Genomic DNA, 14265 nt, shown 5'->3' with positions numbered 1-14265 from the left:
TTTTACTTTTGCGCCAGACAGGGATAAAGAATTGTTGCAGTTCATCCATGCGCTCTTTAAATGTTTGCCATTGCCTATCCACCGTCGTCCCTTTAAGTAACGTTTCCCAATCCGTCATGGCCAACTCCCACCTCATACCTTCGTAGTTTCCTATACTAAGATTCAGGACCCTTGTCTCAGAATCAACTACGTCACTCTCCATCTTGATCATATTGTTGCTCATCCCCAAGGGGTCTCGCACTACTAGTTTGTCAATTATTCCCCTCTCATCACACAATACCCAGTCGAGGATTGCCTGTTCTCCAGTTGGTTCCTCAACGTGTTGGTCCAGAAAACCATCCCGTATACACTCCAAGAATTCCACCTCTACAGTATTGTGACTAATTTGATTTGCTAGTCAATGGTGGGTCACAGATCTGCCATGATCTCATTGAATGGTGGAACAGGCTTGAAGGTAAAATGGCCTACTCCTGTTCCTACTGCTCTGATACTGGCTTCAGCCACATTACCTAACTCTTTCCACCCCCCCCCCCCCCCATTACTTCCTGATATCTGACTCCCATCCACACTTTTTGAAGTAAATTGGGATATTTTACTACTTTAAAGATGCTATATAAATGCACTTTGTCATCGATTTACAACAAGTGTTTACAAGTTCATCTGAATTTTAGGTGAAGGTGGTCTTGGAATTAGCATTATTGGAATGGGTGTAGGAGCAGATCAAGGACTTGAAAAGCTGGGGATTTTTGTGAAAACTATCACTGAGGGTGGAGCAGCATATAGAGACAAACGGTAAGATAATAACCAGTTAATTTAACTCCTTTTACTTTTTGTAGTATCTACATTTGAATTTCAGACAGCACAAAGATTTTCATGTTATAGCATCTGTGAAAGAATATAGCATGTACATTTTTTACAATTGATGTAAAAGTTCAATTTTTGGATCAAATACATTATACCTTTTGACTGGCTTACACTGAACAAATTTCTAGTTTTTTTCATAAACTTATGATTTTGTTCATAAAATTGCAGATCATTTTCTAAAATGAGTCCAGTAAATTTGTATGTCCTTGTATAAAATTGTATAAGAGGCAACTACTTTTAAGATGTTGATATTTGGAAGAGCAGAAAGCACTACAGCAATTGTTGAATTCAGTCCAGCCTCATTTAAGTGTTATAAACCTTTCATTGTGACATATGTTTTTCTCATTCCAACAGAAGTTCAATTAAAGCTAAGAAAGGGATTCAGATTTCAATAATCCCATGATAAAGAATTTTAGATTTCCACTGTTTTTGCTGTACTGTATTGCCACAGTGGATTCCATTATGTTTTATTACTGCTTTTTTAATTATAATTACCACTAAAGTTTCAGATCCATTCAGTGTATTCACTTCAATTTTCAAACGACAGTTGTAATTTGCTACCTTCTGTCATTGTTTTAGGTATTTTCGTAATTTGTCAACATTTTGATTTTCTTGCTGCAACTCAGATTCGAGTATGATGTACTTCGAAACAGCAATGTAATGAGTGTCTAAAACTGCAGGATCAGTTACTACAAGAGATGACTGAAGTGAAAATAGGCGCCTCTTTTTTATCCAGTTTGATTAGCTTGAAATATTTGAGGAAATCTGCCTCATTTTGGAGAATCATACTGGCATGGTATCAGTATCCATAGCTGCTTGAAATTTACAAAGAAGTTAAAATATAATGCATCATAGAACATAAGTACATGTGTTGTTTTATTGCAGAATCCAGGTAAATGATCAGATAGTTGAAGTGGACGGTGTTAGTTTGGTTGGTGTCACACAAATCTTTGCAGCTACTGTATTGAAGAACACTAAAGGCATAGTTAGGTAAGTGATTATAATAAAGAAAATTAAGCAATGGCACTGGTGGTCATACACTGACACAGATTTATTTTCATTTATGGATTTAATGTGGATATATCAGTATAATGCAAGTGCCTGGATTAAAATTGGAGAGTGATGTCACTCAGTATTTTTATGCCAGTTCAACTTGATCTTCCTTTACTATACTTATTTGATTGCACCTTTGCTACATTATTACATTTGTTTTCTCCCACTATAAGCAGCAGTCACAACAAATTGTTCTAGTTTTTATCTTCTTTTAGCCAAACTCTAAGTGACTTTTCAAAATGTTATGGATCCATTAAAAAGAAACCTAAACAATAAAAATTTGCAACTGGACTTCCTTTTACCACACATAGCTTTCAAAAATAGACATACTGAGGACAGTGCTGTGCAGCATTAAGTACTAATGTGCTGTGCTGCAGAGTGGTAGAATGTATATATGGTCTTAGAATGGTTACAGTACAAAAGGAGGCCATATGGCCCATGAAGTTAGTACCAGCTGTCTGTAAGACAAATTTAGCAAGTCCCAGTCCCCAGCCCCCTCCCTGTAGCCCTGCAATTTTTTCCTCTTCAGATACTTTCAAATTTCCTTTTTGAAAGCCACGATTCAATCTGTTTCTACCATCCTTTCAGGTAGTGTGTTCCAAAAAGTAACCACTGGTTAGGTTTAAAGAGTTTTTCTTCTTGTCACCTTTAGCTCTTTTGCCAATCAGTTGAGATTTGTGTCCTCGGGTTCTCAATCTTTCCCCAATAGAAACCAGATCCCTCTATCTACTCTGTCTAGACAACTTATGATTTTGGACACTTCGATCAAATTTCCTCTCAATCTTCTCTAAGGAGAAGAACCCCAGCTTCTGCAATCTAACCATGTAACTGAAGTTCCTCATCCCTGGAACCATTCTCGTAAATCTTTTCTGTACCCTGTGTAAAGCCTTCACATTCTTCCGAAAGTGCGGTGCCTAGAATTGGGCACAGCATTCCAGTTGAGACCGAGCCAGTGTTTTATAAAAGTTCATCATAACTTGTTTTTGTATTGTATGCCTCTATTTATAAAGCTCAGGATCCTATATGCCTTTTTAATCACTTTCTCAACCTGCTCTCCCACCTTCAACGATTTGTGCACATATACCCCCAGGTTTCTCTGTTCCTGCACCCCCTTTAGAATTGTACCTTACCTTTCACTATGCTTCCAAGTTTTGTGTCATCTGAAAATTTCGAAATTGTGCCCTGTACATCCAAGTCCAGGTCATAAATATATATCGAGAAAAGTAGTGGACATAATACCGACCCCTGGGGAACACCTCTCGATGCCTTTCTCGAGTCCCCTAAACGACTGTATACCACTACTCTCTGGTTCCTGTCACTCAGCTGACTTCGTATCCATGCTGCCACTGTCCCCTTTTTTCCCACGAGCTTCAACTTTGCTGGCAAGTCTGTTATGTGGCACTTCATCAAATGCCTTTTGGAAATCCATATACACCATATGAACCATGGATTTTAGCAAGGCTTTTGACAAGGTCCCACATGGCAGACTGGGTTTAAAAAAAAAGTCCATGGGATTCAGCGGAATGCAGCAAGCTGGATACAAAATTGGCTCAGTGGCAGGAAACAAAGGGTAATTGTTAACAGGTGTTTTTGCAGTTGGAAGGTTATTTCCAGTGGAGTTTCCACAGGGCTCTGTACTAGGTCTCCTTTTTGTGGGATAAACGATTTGGACAGAAATGTAGGGGGAATGATCAAGACGTTTGTGGACACAAAAATTGACCGCATGGTCGATAGCGAGGAGGATAGTTGTAGACTACAAGAAGATATCAATGGACTGGTCAGATGGGCAGAAAAGCGGCAAATGGAATTTAACCCAGAGAAGGGTTAGGTGATGCATTTGGGGAGGTCAAACAAGGTAAAGGAATATACAATAATTGGGAGGATACTGAGAGGTGTAGAGGAAGTGAGAGACCTTGGAGTGCATGTCCACAGATCCCTGAAGGTAGCAGGACAGGCCAATAAGGTGGCTAAGAAGGCATATGGAACCCTTTCCTTTATTAGCTGAGACATAGAATGTAAAAGCAAGGAGGTTGTGCTGGAACAATATAAAACATTAGTTAGGCCACAACTTGAATACTGTGTGCAGTTCTGGTCACCTCATTATAGAAAGGATGTAATTGCACTGGAGAGGGTACAGAGGAGATTTACAAGGATGTTGCCAGGACTGGAATAATACAGCTATAAGGAAAGATCGGATAGGCTGGGGTTGTTCTCCTTGGAACAGAGGAGGCTGAGGGGAGATTTGTTTCAGATGTATAAAATTGAGAGGGGCCTGGATAGAGTGGATGGGAAGGGCCTATTTATCTTAGCTGAGTCAGTGGCTAGGGGGCATGGATTTTAAAGTGATTGGTAGAAGGGCGGCGCAGTGGTTAGCACCGCAGCCTAACAGCTCCAGCGACCCGGGTTCGGTTCTGGGTACTGCCTGTGCGGAGTTTGCAAGTTCTCCCTGTGACCGCGTGGGTTTCCGCTGGGTGCTCCGGTTTCCTCCCACAGCCAAAGACTTGCAGGTTGCTAGGTAAATTGGCCATTGTAAATTGCCCCTAGTGTAGATAGGTGGTAGGAGAATTGAGGGAAGGTGGGGATGTGGTAGGGAATATGGGGTTAATGTAGGATTAGTATAAATGGGTGGTTGTTGGTCGGCACAGACTCTGTGGGCCGAAGGGCCTGTTTCAGTGCTGTATCTCTCTATGTCTCTATGACTATGACAAGAAGGATTAGAGGGGAAATGAGGAAGAATGTCTTCACCCAGAGAGTGGTGGGGGTCTGAAACTCACTGCCTGAAATGATGGTAGAGGCAGAAAACCACACATAAGAGCACAAGAAGTAGGAGCAGAAGTGGACCATATGGCCCATCGGGCCTGCTCCGCCATTCAATACGATCATGGCTGATCTTGAGCTTCAATTCCACTTTTCGCCCACTCCCCATATCCCCTGCGAGTCCAAAAATCTATCTATCCCGGCCTCAAATGTATTTAATGATAGAGCATCCGCAGTCCTCTGGGGTAGAGAATTCCAAAGATTCACAACCCTGTGAGTGTAGTAATTTCTCCTCATTGTCAGTCATGAATGATTGGCCCCTTATCCTGAGTCTGTGTCCCCATGTTCTAGATTCCCTGACCAGTGGGAACAATCTCTCAGCTCCTACCCTATCACGCCCTTTCAGAATCTTCTATTTCTCAATTAGATCACCTCTCATTCTTCTAAAATCCAGAGAATATAGGCCCAATTTACTCAGCCTCTCATCATAGGACAACCTCCTCATCCCAGGGACCAATTTAGTAAATCTTCGCTGCACTGTCTCCAGTGCAAGTATATCCTTTCTTAAATGTGGAGACCAAAACTGCACATAGTATTCCATGTGCAGTCTCACCAAAGCTCTGCACAATTCTCGTAAGATTTCTTTATTCCTGTACTCCAATCCCCTAGCAATAAAGGCCAACATGCCATTTGCCTTCCAAATAGCCTGCTGCACCTCCATGTTAACTTTGTGCGTTCTTTGTACGAGTACCCCAAAGTCTCTCTGAATATCAACACTTACCAATTTCACACCTTTTATAAAAATTCTGCTTTTCCACTTTTATGACCAAAGTGAACAACTTCACACTTCCCTACATTATACTTCATTTGCCATCTTGTTGCCCACTCAGTTAACCTGTCCATATCTCTTTGCAGCCCATCTATGTCCTCCCCGCTGCTTACCTTTCCACCGAGCTTTGTATCGTCAGCAAACTTAGATACATTACTCTCTGTCTCTTCATCCAAGTTATTAATATAGAGTGTAAATAGCTGATGCCCCAGCACTGATCCTTGCGGTACCCCACTATTCACTGCCTGCCAACTTGAAAAGGCTCCATTTATGCCCAGTCACTGCTTCCTGTCTGTTAACCAATCCCCTCCACACTAATAGATTACCCCCAACGCCATGAGCCCTTATCTTGCCTATTAATCCTTTATGTGGCACCTTATCGAATGCCTTTTGAAAATCCAGGTATACTACATCTACTGGTTCCCCTTTACCCTACTAGTTACATTCTCAAAAAACTCTAATAAATTTGTTAAACAGGATCTCCCTTTAGTAAAACCATGCTGACTTGTTCTAATCATACTATGCTTTTCCAAGTGCAATGTTAAGACTTCTTTAATAATAGTTTCCAGCATCTTCCCAATGACTGATGTTCGACTAACTGGCCTGTAGTTCCCCATTTTCTCTCTACCTCCTTTCTTGAAAAGCGGCGTAAGATTTGCCAACTTCCAATCTGACAGGACCATTCCTGAATCTAAGGAATTCTGGAAAATTATGGCCAGCGCATCCATGATCTCATTTAAAAGGTGCCTGGATATGCACCTCAAGTGCCGTAACCTGCAGGGCTATGGACCAAATACTGGAAAGTGGTATTGGGCTGGGTGGTTCTTTCACGGCCGGTGCAGACACAATAGGCCGTGGCCTCTTTCTGTGCTGTAAACCTGCTGTGATTCTAACCACATTACCCTCATCAACTCCGTTACCTCATCAAAAAAAAACTCAATCAATTTAGTTAAACACGATTTGCCCTGAACAAATCTGTGCTGTCTTTCCTTAAGTAATCTACACTCGTCCAAGTGACTGTTAGTTTTGTCCCGGATTATTGCTTCTAAAGGCTTTCCCACCACTGAGGTTAAACTGATTGGCCTGTAGTTGCTGGGTTTATCCTTATACCCTTTTTTGGACAAGGATGTAATATTTGCAATTCTCTAGTCCTTTGGAACCACCCCTGTATCTAAGGAGGTTTACATATACATTTATTAATATATCATAGAGGAGAAAAGCAAATGTCTTACATAATATGTGAAAATCAAAGATATAAAGAAATAACTGTGAAAATGTTTATACAGATTCTGTATTGGTCGAGAAAAACCTGGACAACAGAGTGAGGTTGCTCGGCTTATCAGTGAAACGCTAGAACAGGAAAGATGCCAGGAGGCACTTTTGGAGGAGCACTGTATTCGGTATAGTACAAGTGATAATGAGCAGGTAAGACGATTCATCATCTCGTTGGTGTGCGTGTGATAGTGAGTTTGATTTCTTAGCTCCTGTTCGTTTAATGTTATTTGATCAGAATTATCAGTATAAACATAAAATCACAATTTCTGTGTAATGTTGTTTCGAGTTTTTAGCCAAGATGAAGGTCCAGTACCAGCAGTTAATTGTGCTTACTTGGATCTTTGACATGTTCAGACTAATGGAATATTGTTCTCGAAAGTAATAACATGAAAAAACCTAATACATGTACACTTATTGGTGTTAAGTAGTTAAGGAAAATGGGGGAGATGAGCAAAAGAGTACTTTTAAGGAAAGGAGGGTTTCACTTAACGCTTACCTAGTGTGAAGTAGTCATGTGTACTTGCTTGGCATCTTATCTGTTTGTTGCTTTGATTTTTTTTTAAGTCTGGAGAGTTTCCTGAAGATGAAGAAACAACCTCAGATGAACTTGGAGCTGGAGAGACAGTTGAAGTTTCTCATCTACCTGAAAATGAAAATATAGATTTACCATCAGACATGGATTCACAACTTGCTCTTAAGCTGAAAGAGGTAAAAATATTACATTTGTTGTTTCATATTACACATTTTCTGTTAAACTGGAACATTGGGGTTCAGATCTTTGCATCACTACAGTGCCTTATACTAGGTGATTTCATCAACATGATATAATACTAAATGCACATTTACCATGGGCATTTTGATTTTGTTTTGAGGAGATGGAATACACCTATCTTAAAGCATATTTCACAAAAACATGATTAAATTCATACATAGAATTATCTTTTGTGTCTTTTAGCACCTTGGTTAAAGTTTTTACTTTAAGGCCTTAGCCTCTCCTCAGCACATGAGCTTGAAGTTTATATTTTTGCCTGCAGCTGAGAGTTGAATTTGAATTGTATAGTCTGAGTGTGTACACCATTTCTAAGTTCCCAAGATGTTGCAGTACCAGTTGTCGGTTGTACTGCGGAATATTTTTCCCTTGGCTTCCAGCAGTTTCTGCTCCAGTGTTCCAAAATTATTTGAAGAAAAATTTCAAAAACCTTACTGTGGTAGAATTCATGTGGAGTGTTATTTTGAAAAAATCAGGATATGCATATCTGAATATATGAGCTCAAGAAAGCAATAACAGTCTTCTGATTATGCATTTGTTATAGCTTTTAGTTTGTGTGCTTAAATTTTAGAAAGTGAAGAAGAAAGATAGATCATATAGAGACGGACACAGGATAAGAGGGAGAAAGTGTGTCTTGTAATGCTAATTCAATTTTAAAAGATAAGCATAAATTGAAACTGTTCTGTTAAAAAGCCAGTAGCTTACACCTCAGATAGACTCTAATTTTTATAATGCATATGAGGGACTGTGAAAGTTAGACAGAAAGGTAGGCACAGTTTCGCATTCTAATTGGAATTTTAAAGGGAAACAATTGAATTTTGAAAGCAAACAAACTTCTTTAAGGAACCAAAAGGCAGGGGAGCAGACAAGTTGATTGAGGGTGATGGGGCCTCTTGACAAACACTCTTGGATGTAATCAGTGGGACTGGGAGCCCAATGAGTGTTGAGAGTGAGGTGTGTTATAGCAGAGTAAGTGGGAGTGGAGGGAGGATAAATGGTAGTTCAGAGGGTGAGATAGGGGTAGTGATGGAAGGGGGGATGGGATAGGAAGGGGAATAGGACACAATGGGGATGAGGGGAAATACAAGTGACTAGGGGAGACAATGGGAAAGGAGCTGCTGTGGGTCACGTTTTCCCTGCAATCCCCATGCCAAATGCAGTTTGCAGCAATTGGTGGCTCCTTTACCTGCCATTGCGCCCACTACCTCCCATCCAAAAGGAATGAATAACAAGACAAGCAGAAACAAAAAGAGTTAAGGGAGAGAAATAGAAGTAAAGCGGAGAAACAAGAGAAAGAAATGGCAAAACAAAAAAAGGTAAGAGAGTGGCCATATTTCCAACTTGCTATTTGCAATGCCATAAGACATTGCCTTGTTATATTTAAACTTCAGAGCATCACAATGCTACAATTTCTAATATAAATTATACGAAAAATCTCTTTGCATGCACTTGTCACATTTTTGTAAATTTTTTCTATTTATTATGAAATTGTGTATATAAAATTGTTATTACTGCCTCCCACCAGTGGTGACAATGTTGTCAGTTTTGCATCTCCTAGCTGCTCAGCATTTGCTGCAGAAAAATTCCTATGCTCCAACCAACTCTGATTTGCTACTTCCTAAATTGCTATACAGGGCAGTGGTGGGAGCAAAATAGCACGTGGAACAGAAGCACTGACTTAATGTGCTATTTTTGCATCTGCCCAGGTTGCTATTGCCATTTCTTGCTCCGGCCCACAAGCCATGGATGGTACAAGTCAAGGGGCAGCCGTTTCCAATGATGTTTAAAGAGATGCTCATCTGCTTTTGAGTAAAGCTATAGAAAGTTTTGGGAGACATTTTGCTAGCCTTAGATGGTGGCGTTTTTCACCTTAGACAATTTCTAAGTGCTTATAGTTACTGCAGAAAGTTCCAAATTGCTTAAGGGCCTTCTGGCATTGCACTTATTTCTTTGTGGGGTCCAGTCGCTCATTAAGAGAGTGCTTCAGCTGAACAATTCTTGAACCGTTAAACATCTAAAGAATTTATTGGTCTTGACTCTGTTGGTGATCTCCATGCAAGTGATGTCAGGAGGTTGTACAAGCAAATCTAATTACAATGATGGGTGGAAAGCAGCTAATGTTTTCCGGAGTGAATACTTCCATAAAGTAATCATTTGCATGCTATTTTTAGTTGATTCTCAATTATGACCTCCTTTGCAACCTTAAGGACTTCCCAATTTTCCATTGGTAAACTTTTTGTCATAATAATGGAAGAATGTCTTATTGGCTTCTGCACGTCTACTTATTTCTAGTTTCTTCCTTGCATTTAAGTAACTTTTTACATTGTTTTGGATGTTCCTTTATTTCCCAGTGGTTTCCTTTTCTCCAGACAGGCTTTCAAACTGGAATAGTTGGACTCTATAGTTAATTTCTAACTATTAGTCATCACATTTCTGGAATTTTCTGTAATTGTTGGTTTAGCATGCTGTTTAAGTTTCTATTATGATTAAAAGTACTCTGCAGCATTAGCAATATTTTCTTTGTGTAGCTGACACTATCTTTCAGAAGTTAGAATAGAAACTTTTTTTTTCACCTGCAAGTGCATTATTATTTCTGGACATCCCTACGTAGAAATAAAAACATTGCTTCAGGCTGTTCTAATCAATAGTAGGTTAATACAAGAGATGGAGGGTATAGAGCCATAATTATATCCAGAGTATAAACATTTTAAAACTACACTAGGTTGTCATTCCATATTACTCACAAAAAGATTAAAATAATTTTGCAATCTTGTATCGTATTTAAAGAGTTAAGTTATGCCAGGATCTCTTATGTTCGGCTTTTCAGCATAGCGGTTCCATTGAGATTTTGGCCTGGATTTTGCAGTTGTAATGACAGTGCAACTTCAGCATTCACTAACATTACCTTGTGAAACTAAGAGCAAAGTCTGGTGTGCATGTGTAGTTAAACGTGGAAATCCAGATACTGCTGTCAGTGATCCCTGCTCCTCCACAGGGTGCACTGTCAGGGTCTCTGCAAATGGAGATCCTTAGATTAGAAGATTTGTGTATGCATTTATACATTTAAAAAAAAACTAAAACTTATTGCCAGATTTGTACTAACTTCATAAATGCTCTCTGTTTTCTGAAACAGGTTTACTTGGAGCTTTTTGTATTTCTTCCTATTGGATTTAAAAAGAAGCTACCTTTGGTAACTTAAAACAGTCCTATGGTTAAAAACTTACTCAAAGTCACCCTATTTTACTTTCAGGACTCACGTGTTCCAGCATTTTATGTAATGTAAAACTTGAAGGACAGTCTACCTTGAAAACATAAATTTTCCGATTACATAAATTGGTAGATCTTTAGCTTTGTGCTACCGGAATGTCATATGCTAATTGATTACAAACTGGTTTTTAATTTTTTTAAAAATCCAGCTCAAGAAAACCTGTTTCAGCCAGTCCTCCTTTAGTTGAGCTATGGAGCATTTCACAGTGTCAGTAATATGGTAAAAGTCATTTGTCCATGCCTGTACATCAAGTTCAATTTGCCTATGCAGTATTTTACAGCATCAGTCTAATTATGTCTTCAATTTGTATATTTACTTCCAGCTCCAAATTAAAAACACCATAACTGCAGCAGAAATCAGTGACTTGACAGAAAGGGTGTGTAGAATTTTCTACTCCTAGTTTAAAAATAAATACCAATTTTTGAAAATTACAGGCATATGTGGACTGTTCTAATATTTACAGATGTTCTTCATTTATGATAGTTGAAAGTTGCGGAAGCTGAGAAGATTAAGTGGGAAACTACAAAGATGCAGCTTCAACAAAGTGTTGAAGAGAATAAGGAGAAAATGCAAAAGGTGGAAAGATATTGGCTGGAAGCGCAAAATCTTTGCAAAATGGTAAATGAGCACTTGAAAGAGACCCAATCTCAGTATGATGTTTTGGAGAAGAAATATAACAAGGCTAAGAAACTGATAAAGGAATACCAACAAAAGTAAGCTTTAACATTAAAGTGTTGTTTGCCTTTGCTCCATGACCTTTTGGTCAGCTATTCTGTGGCCTTGTCCAATCTACACCACCTCCTTTGTTATCTCTTGTCCCACCCCAGCTTTACTTGCTTATAACCTTTGACATTTCTAATATTTGCTAGTTCCGAAGAAGGGTCACTGACCCGAAATGTTAACTCTGCTTCTCTCTCCACAGATGCTGCCAGACCTGCTGAGTATTTCCAGCATTTCTTGTTTTTATTTAAAAGTAAGCTTTTTATGTGCTTAAACAGTAATATGGTAATGCTTGTTAACGATTGTAAATACATTGTGGGATAATATTATGATTGGTTTATTGTATTTCAGTTTTAAAGCCCACCTCCCTTCCACCAGTGGTATTTCACCACTGAGATAACAAATAAAAAGAAAAGATTTGCATTTATTTAAGCCTTTCAGAACCTCAGGATGTCCCAAAAGCAGTTTACAGCCAATGAAGTGCATAAGATCATAAGAAATAGGAGCAGGGGTATGCCATTCAGCCCCTCAAGCCTGCCCCGCCATTCAATAAGATCATGGCTGCTCTGTCCCAGACCTCAGCTTCTCTTTTGGGCCTGCTCTGCCTAACCCTCAACTCCCTGAGATTTCAAAAATCTATCTATCTACTTCCTTAAATACATTTAGTGACCTAGCCTCCACAACTCTGTGAGAGAATTCTAGAGATTCACCACCCTCAGAGAAGAAATTCCTTCGTATTTCAGTTTTAAATGTGTGCCCCCTTATTCTGTAATTATGTCCCCTATTTCGAGATTCCCCCACTAGTCGAAACATCTTCTCTACATCTACCCTGTCGAGCCCCCTTAAAATCTTATATGTTTCCATAAGATCACCTCATTCTTCTAAACTCCAATGAATAAAGGCCTAACCTGTTTAGCCGTTCTTGATGAGACAACCCCTTCATCCCAGGAATCAGCCTAGTGAACCTTTTCTGAACTGCCTCCAAGGCTAGTATATCCTTCTTTAAATACGGGGATCAAAACTGTAGGCAGTATTCCAGGTGTGGCCTCACCAACACCCTGTACAGTTGTAACAGGATTTCCCTATTTTTAAACACTAACTCCCGAGCAATAAAGGCTAAAATTCCATTTGCCTTCCTAATTACTTGCTGCACCTCCATGCTAACGTTTTGTGTTTCATGTACAAGAACACCCAGATCCCTCTGTACTGCAATATTTTTTAGTCTTTCTCCAACTGAATAATAATCTGCCTTTTTATTCTTCCTACCAAAGTGGATGACCTCACACTTTCCCACATTGAACAGCATCTGCCAAGTTTTTGGCCACTCACTTAACCTATCTATATCCCTTTGCAGATTCTTTGTGTCCTCATCACAACATGCCTTCCCACCTATTTTTGTATCGTCAGCAAATTTGGATACACTACACTCTGTCCCTTCCTCTTAGTCATTAATGTAGATAGTAAATAGCTGAGGCCCTAAGACCGATCCTTGTGGCACCCTACTAGTTACGGCTTTCCAACCTGAAAAAGACCCATTGATCCCGACTCTCTGCCTTCTGTGTGTTACCCAATCCTCAATCCATGCCAACACATTATCCCCAATACCCTGAGCTCCTATTTTGTGCAATAAGCTTTTATGTGGCACCTTATCAAATGTCTTCTGAAAATCCAAATACACTACATCTACTGGTTCACCTTTATCCACTCTGCTTGTTATATCCTCAAAGAACTCTAACAAATTTGTCAAACATGATTTCCCTTTCATAAAACCATGTTGACCCTGTTTGATTGCATTATGTTTTTCTAAATGTCCTGCTATTTCTTCCTTAATAATCGACTCAAGCATTTTCCCAATGACTGATGTTAAACTAACTGGTCTATAGTTTCCTCCTTTCTGCCTCCCTCCTTTCTTGAATAGTGGTGTCACATTAGTGGTTTTCCAATCCGCTGGTACCCTACCGGAATTCAGTGAGTTTTGGTATGTTATGACCAATGCCTCCACTATCTCTGCAGCCATTTCTTTTAAAGCCCTTGGATGCAGGCCATCAGGTCCTGGCGACTTGTCTGCCTTTAGTCCCATCAGTTTGTCCAGCACCTTTTCCCTCATGATAGAGATTGTTACAAGTTCCTCCCTCCCATTTACACCTTGTTCATCTATTATTGTTGGGATGTTTATAGTATCCTCCACCGTGAAGACTGATTCAAAATATTGGTTTAAATTATCTGCCATTTCCCTGTTATTCCCCATTCTCATCCTCTAAGGGCCCCACATTTACTTTAGCTACTCTCTTCCTTTTAATATACTCATTGAAGCTCTTACTGTTTGTTTTTATATTTCTTGCCAATTTACTCTCATAATCAGTTTTCTCCCTCTTTATTAGTTTTTTTAGTCATCCGCTGCTAATTTCTAAAGACTTCCCAATCCTCTAGCCTACCACTCGTTTTCGCCGCATTGTACGCCTTTGCTTTTGATCTGATACTCTCCTTAACTTCCTTTGTTATCCACAGGTGGTTCATCATTCTCTTTGAGTCCTTCTTTCTGACTGGAATAAATGTTTGCTGAGTGTTATGAAATATCTGCTTAAACGTCTGCCACTGCTCATCCACTGACTTCCCCTGTAGTCTATTTTCCCAGCCCGCTTCAGACTACTCTTTCTTCATACCTCTTCATACTTTTGAAGTGTAGTCCCTGTTGTAATGTAGAAAATACAGCAGCCAATTTGTGCACAG

The 14265-nt window shown here is 39.5% G+C and overlaps 1 protein-coding gene across 4 annotated transcripts in view; it reads left to right on the top strand.

The window, feature by feature from the left end:
- LOC137372060 (neurabin-1-like) overlaps positions 1-14265 on the top strand; it is a 169742-nt gene that overhangs the window by 67675 nt on the left and 87802 nt on the right. For all 4 annotated transcript variants that reach the window (XM_068035419.1, XM_068035418.1, XM_068035417.1 and 1 more), the window contains exons 4-9: positions 672-792; positions 1750-1854; positions 6790-6928; positions 7343-7486; positions 11138-11191; positions 11299-11528. In XM_068035419.1, the coding sequence (XP_067891520.1) occupies positions 672-792; positions 1750-1854; positions 6790-6928; positions 7343-7486; positions 11138-11191; positions 11299-11528 (793 nt within the window). The remainder of the gene's footprint in view (positions 1-671; positions 793-1749; positions 1855-6789; positions 6929-7342; positions 7487-11137; positions 11192-11298; positions 11529-14265) is intronic.

Source organism: Heterodontus francisci, chromosome 7 (assembly GCF_036365525.1).
Source record: "Heterodontus francisci isolate sHetFra1 chromosome 7, sHetFra1.hap1, whole genome shotgun sequence".
Classification (NCBI taxonomy): domain Eukaryota; kingdom Metazoa; phylum Chordata; class Chondrichthyes; order Heterodontiformes; family Heterodontidae; genus Heterodontus; species Heterodontus francisci.
This window is presented reverse-complemented; position numbering and strand designations above follow the sequence as displayed.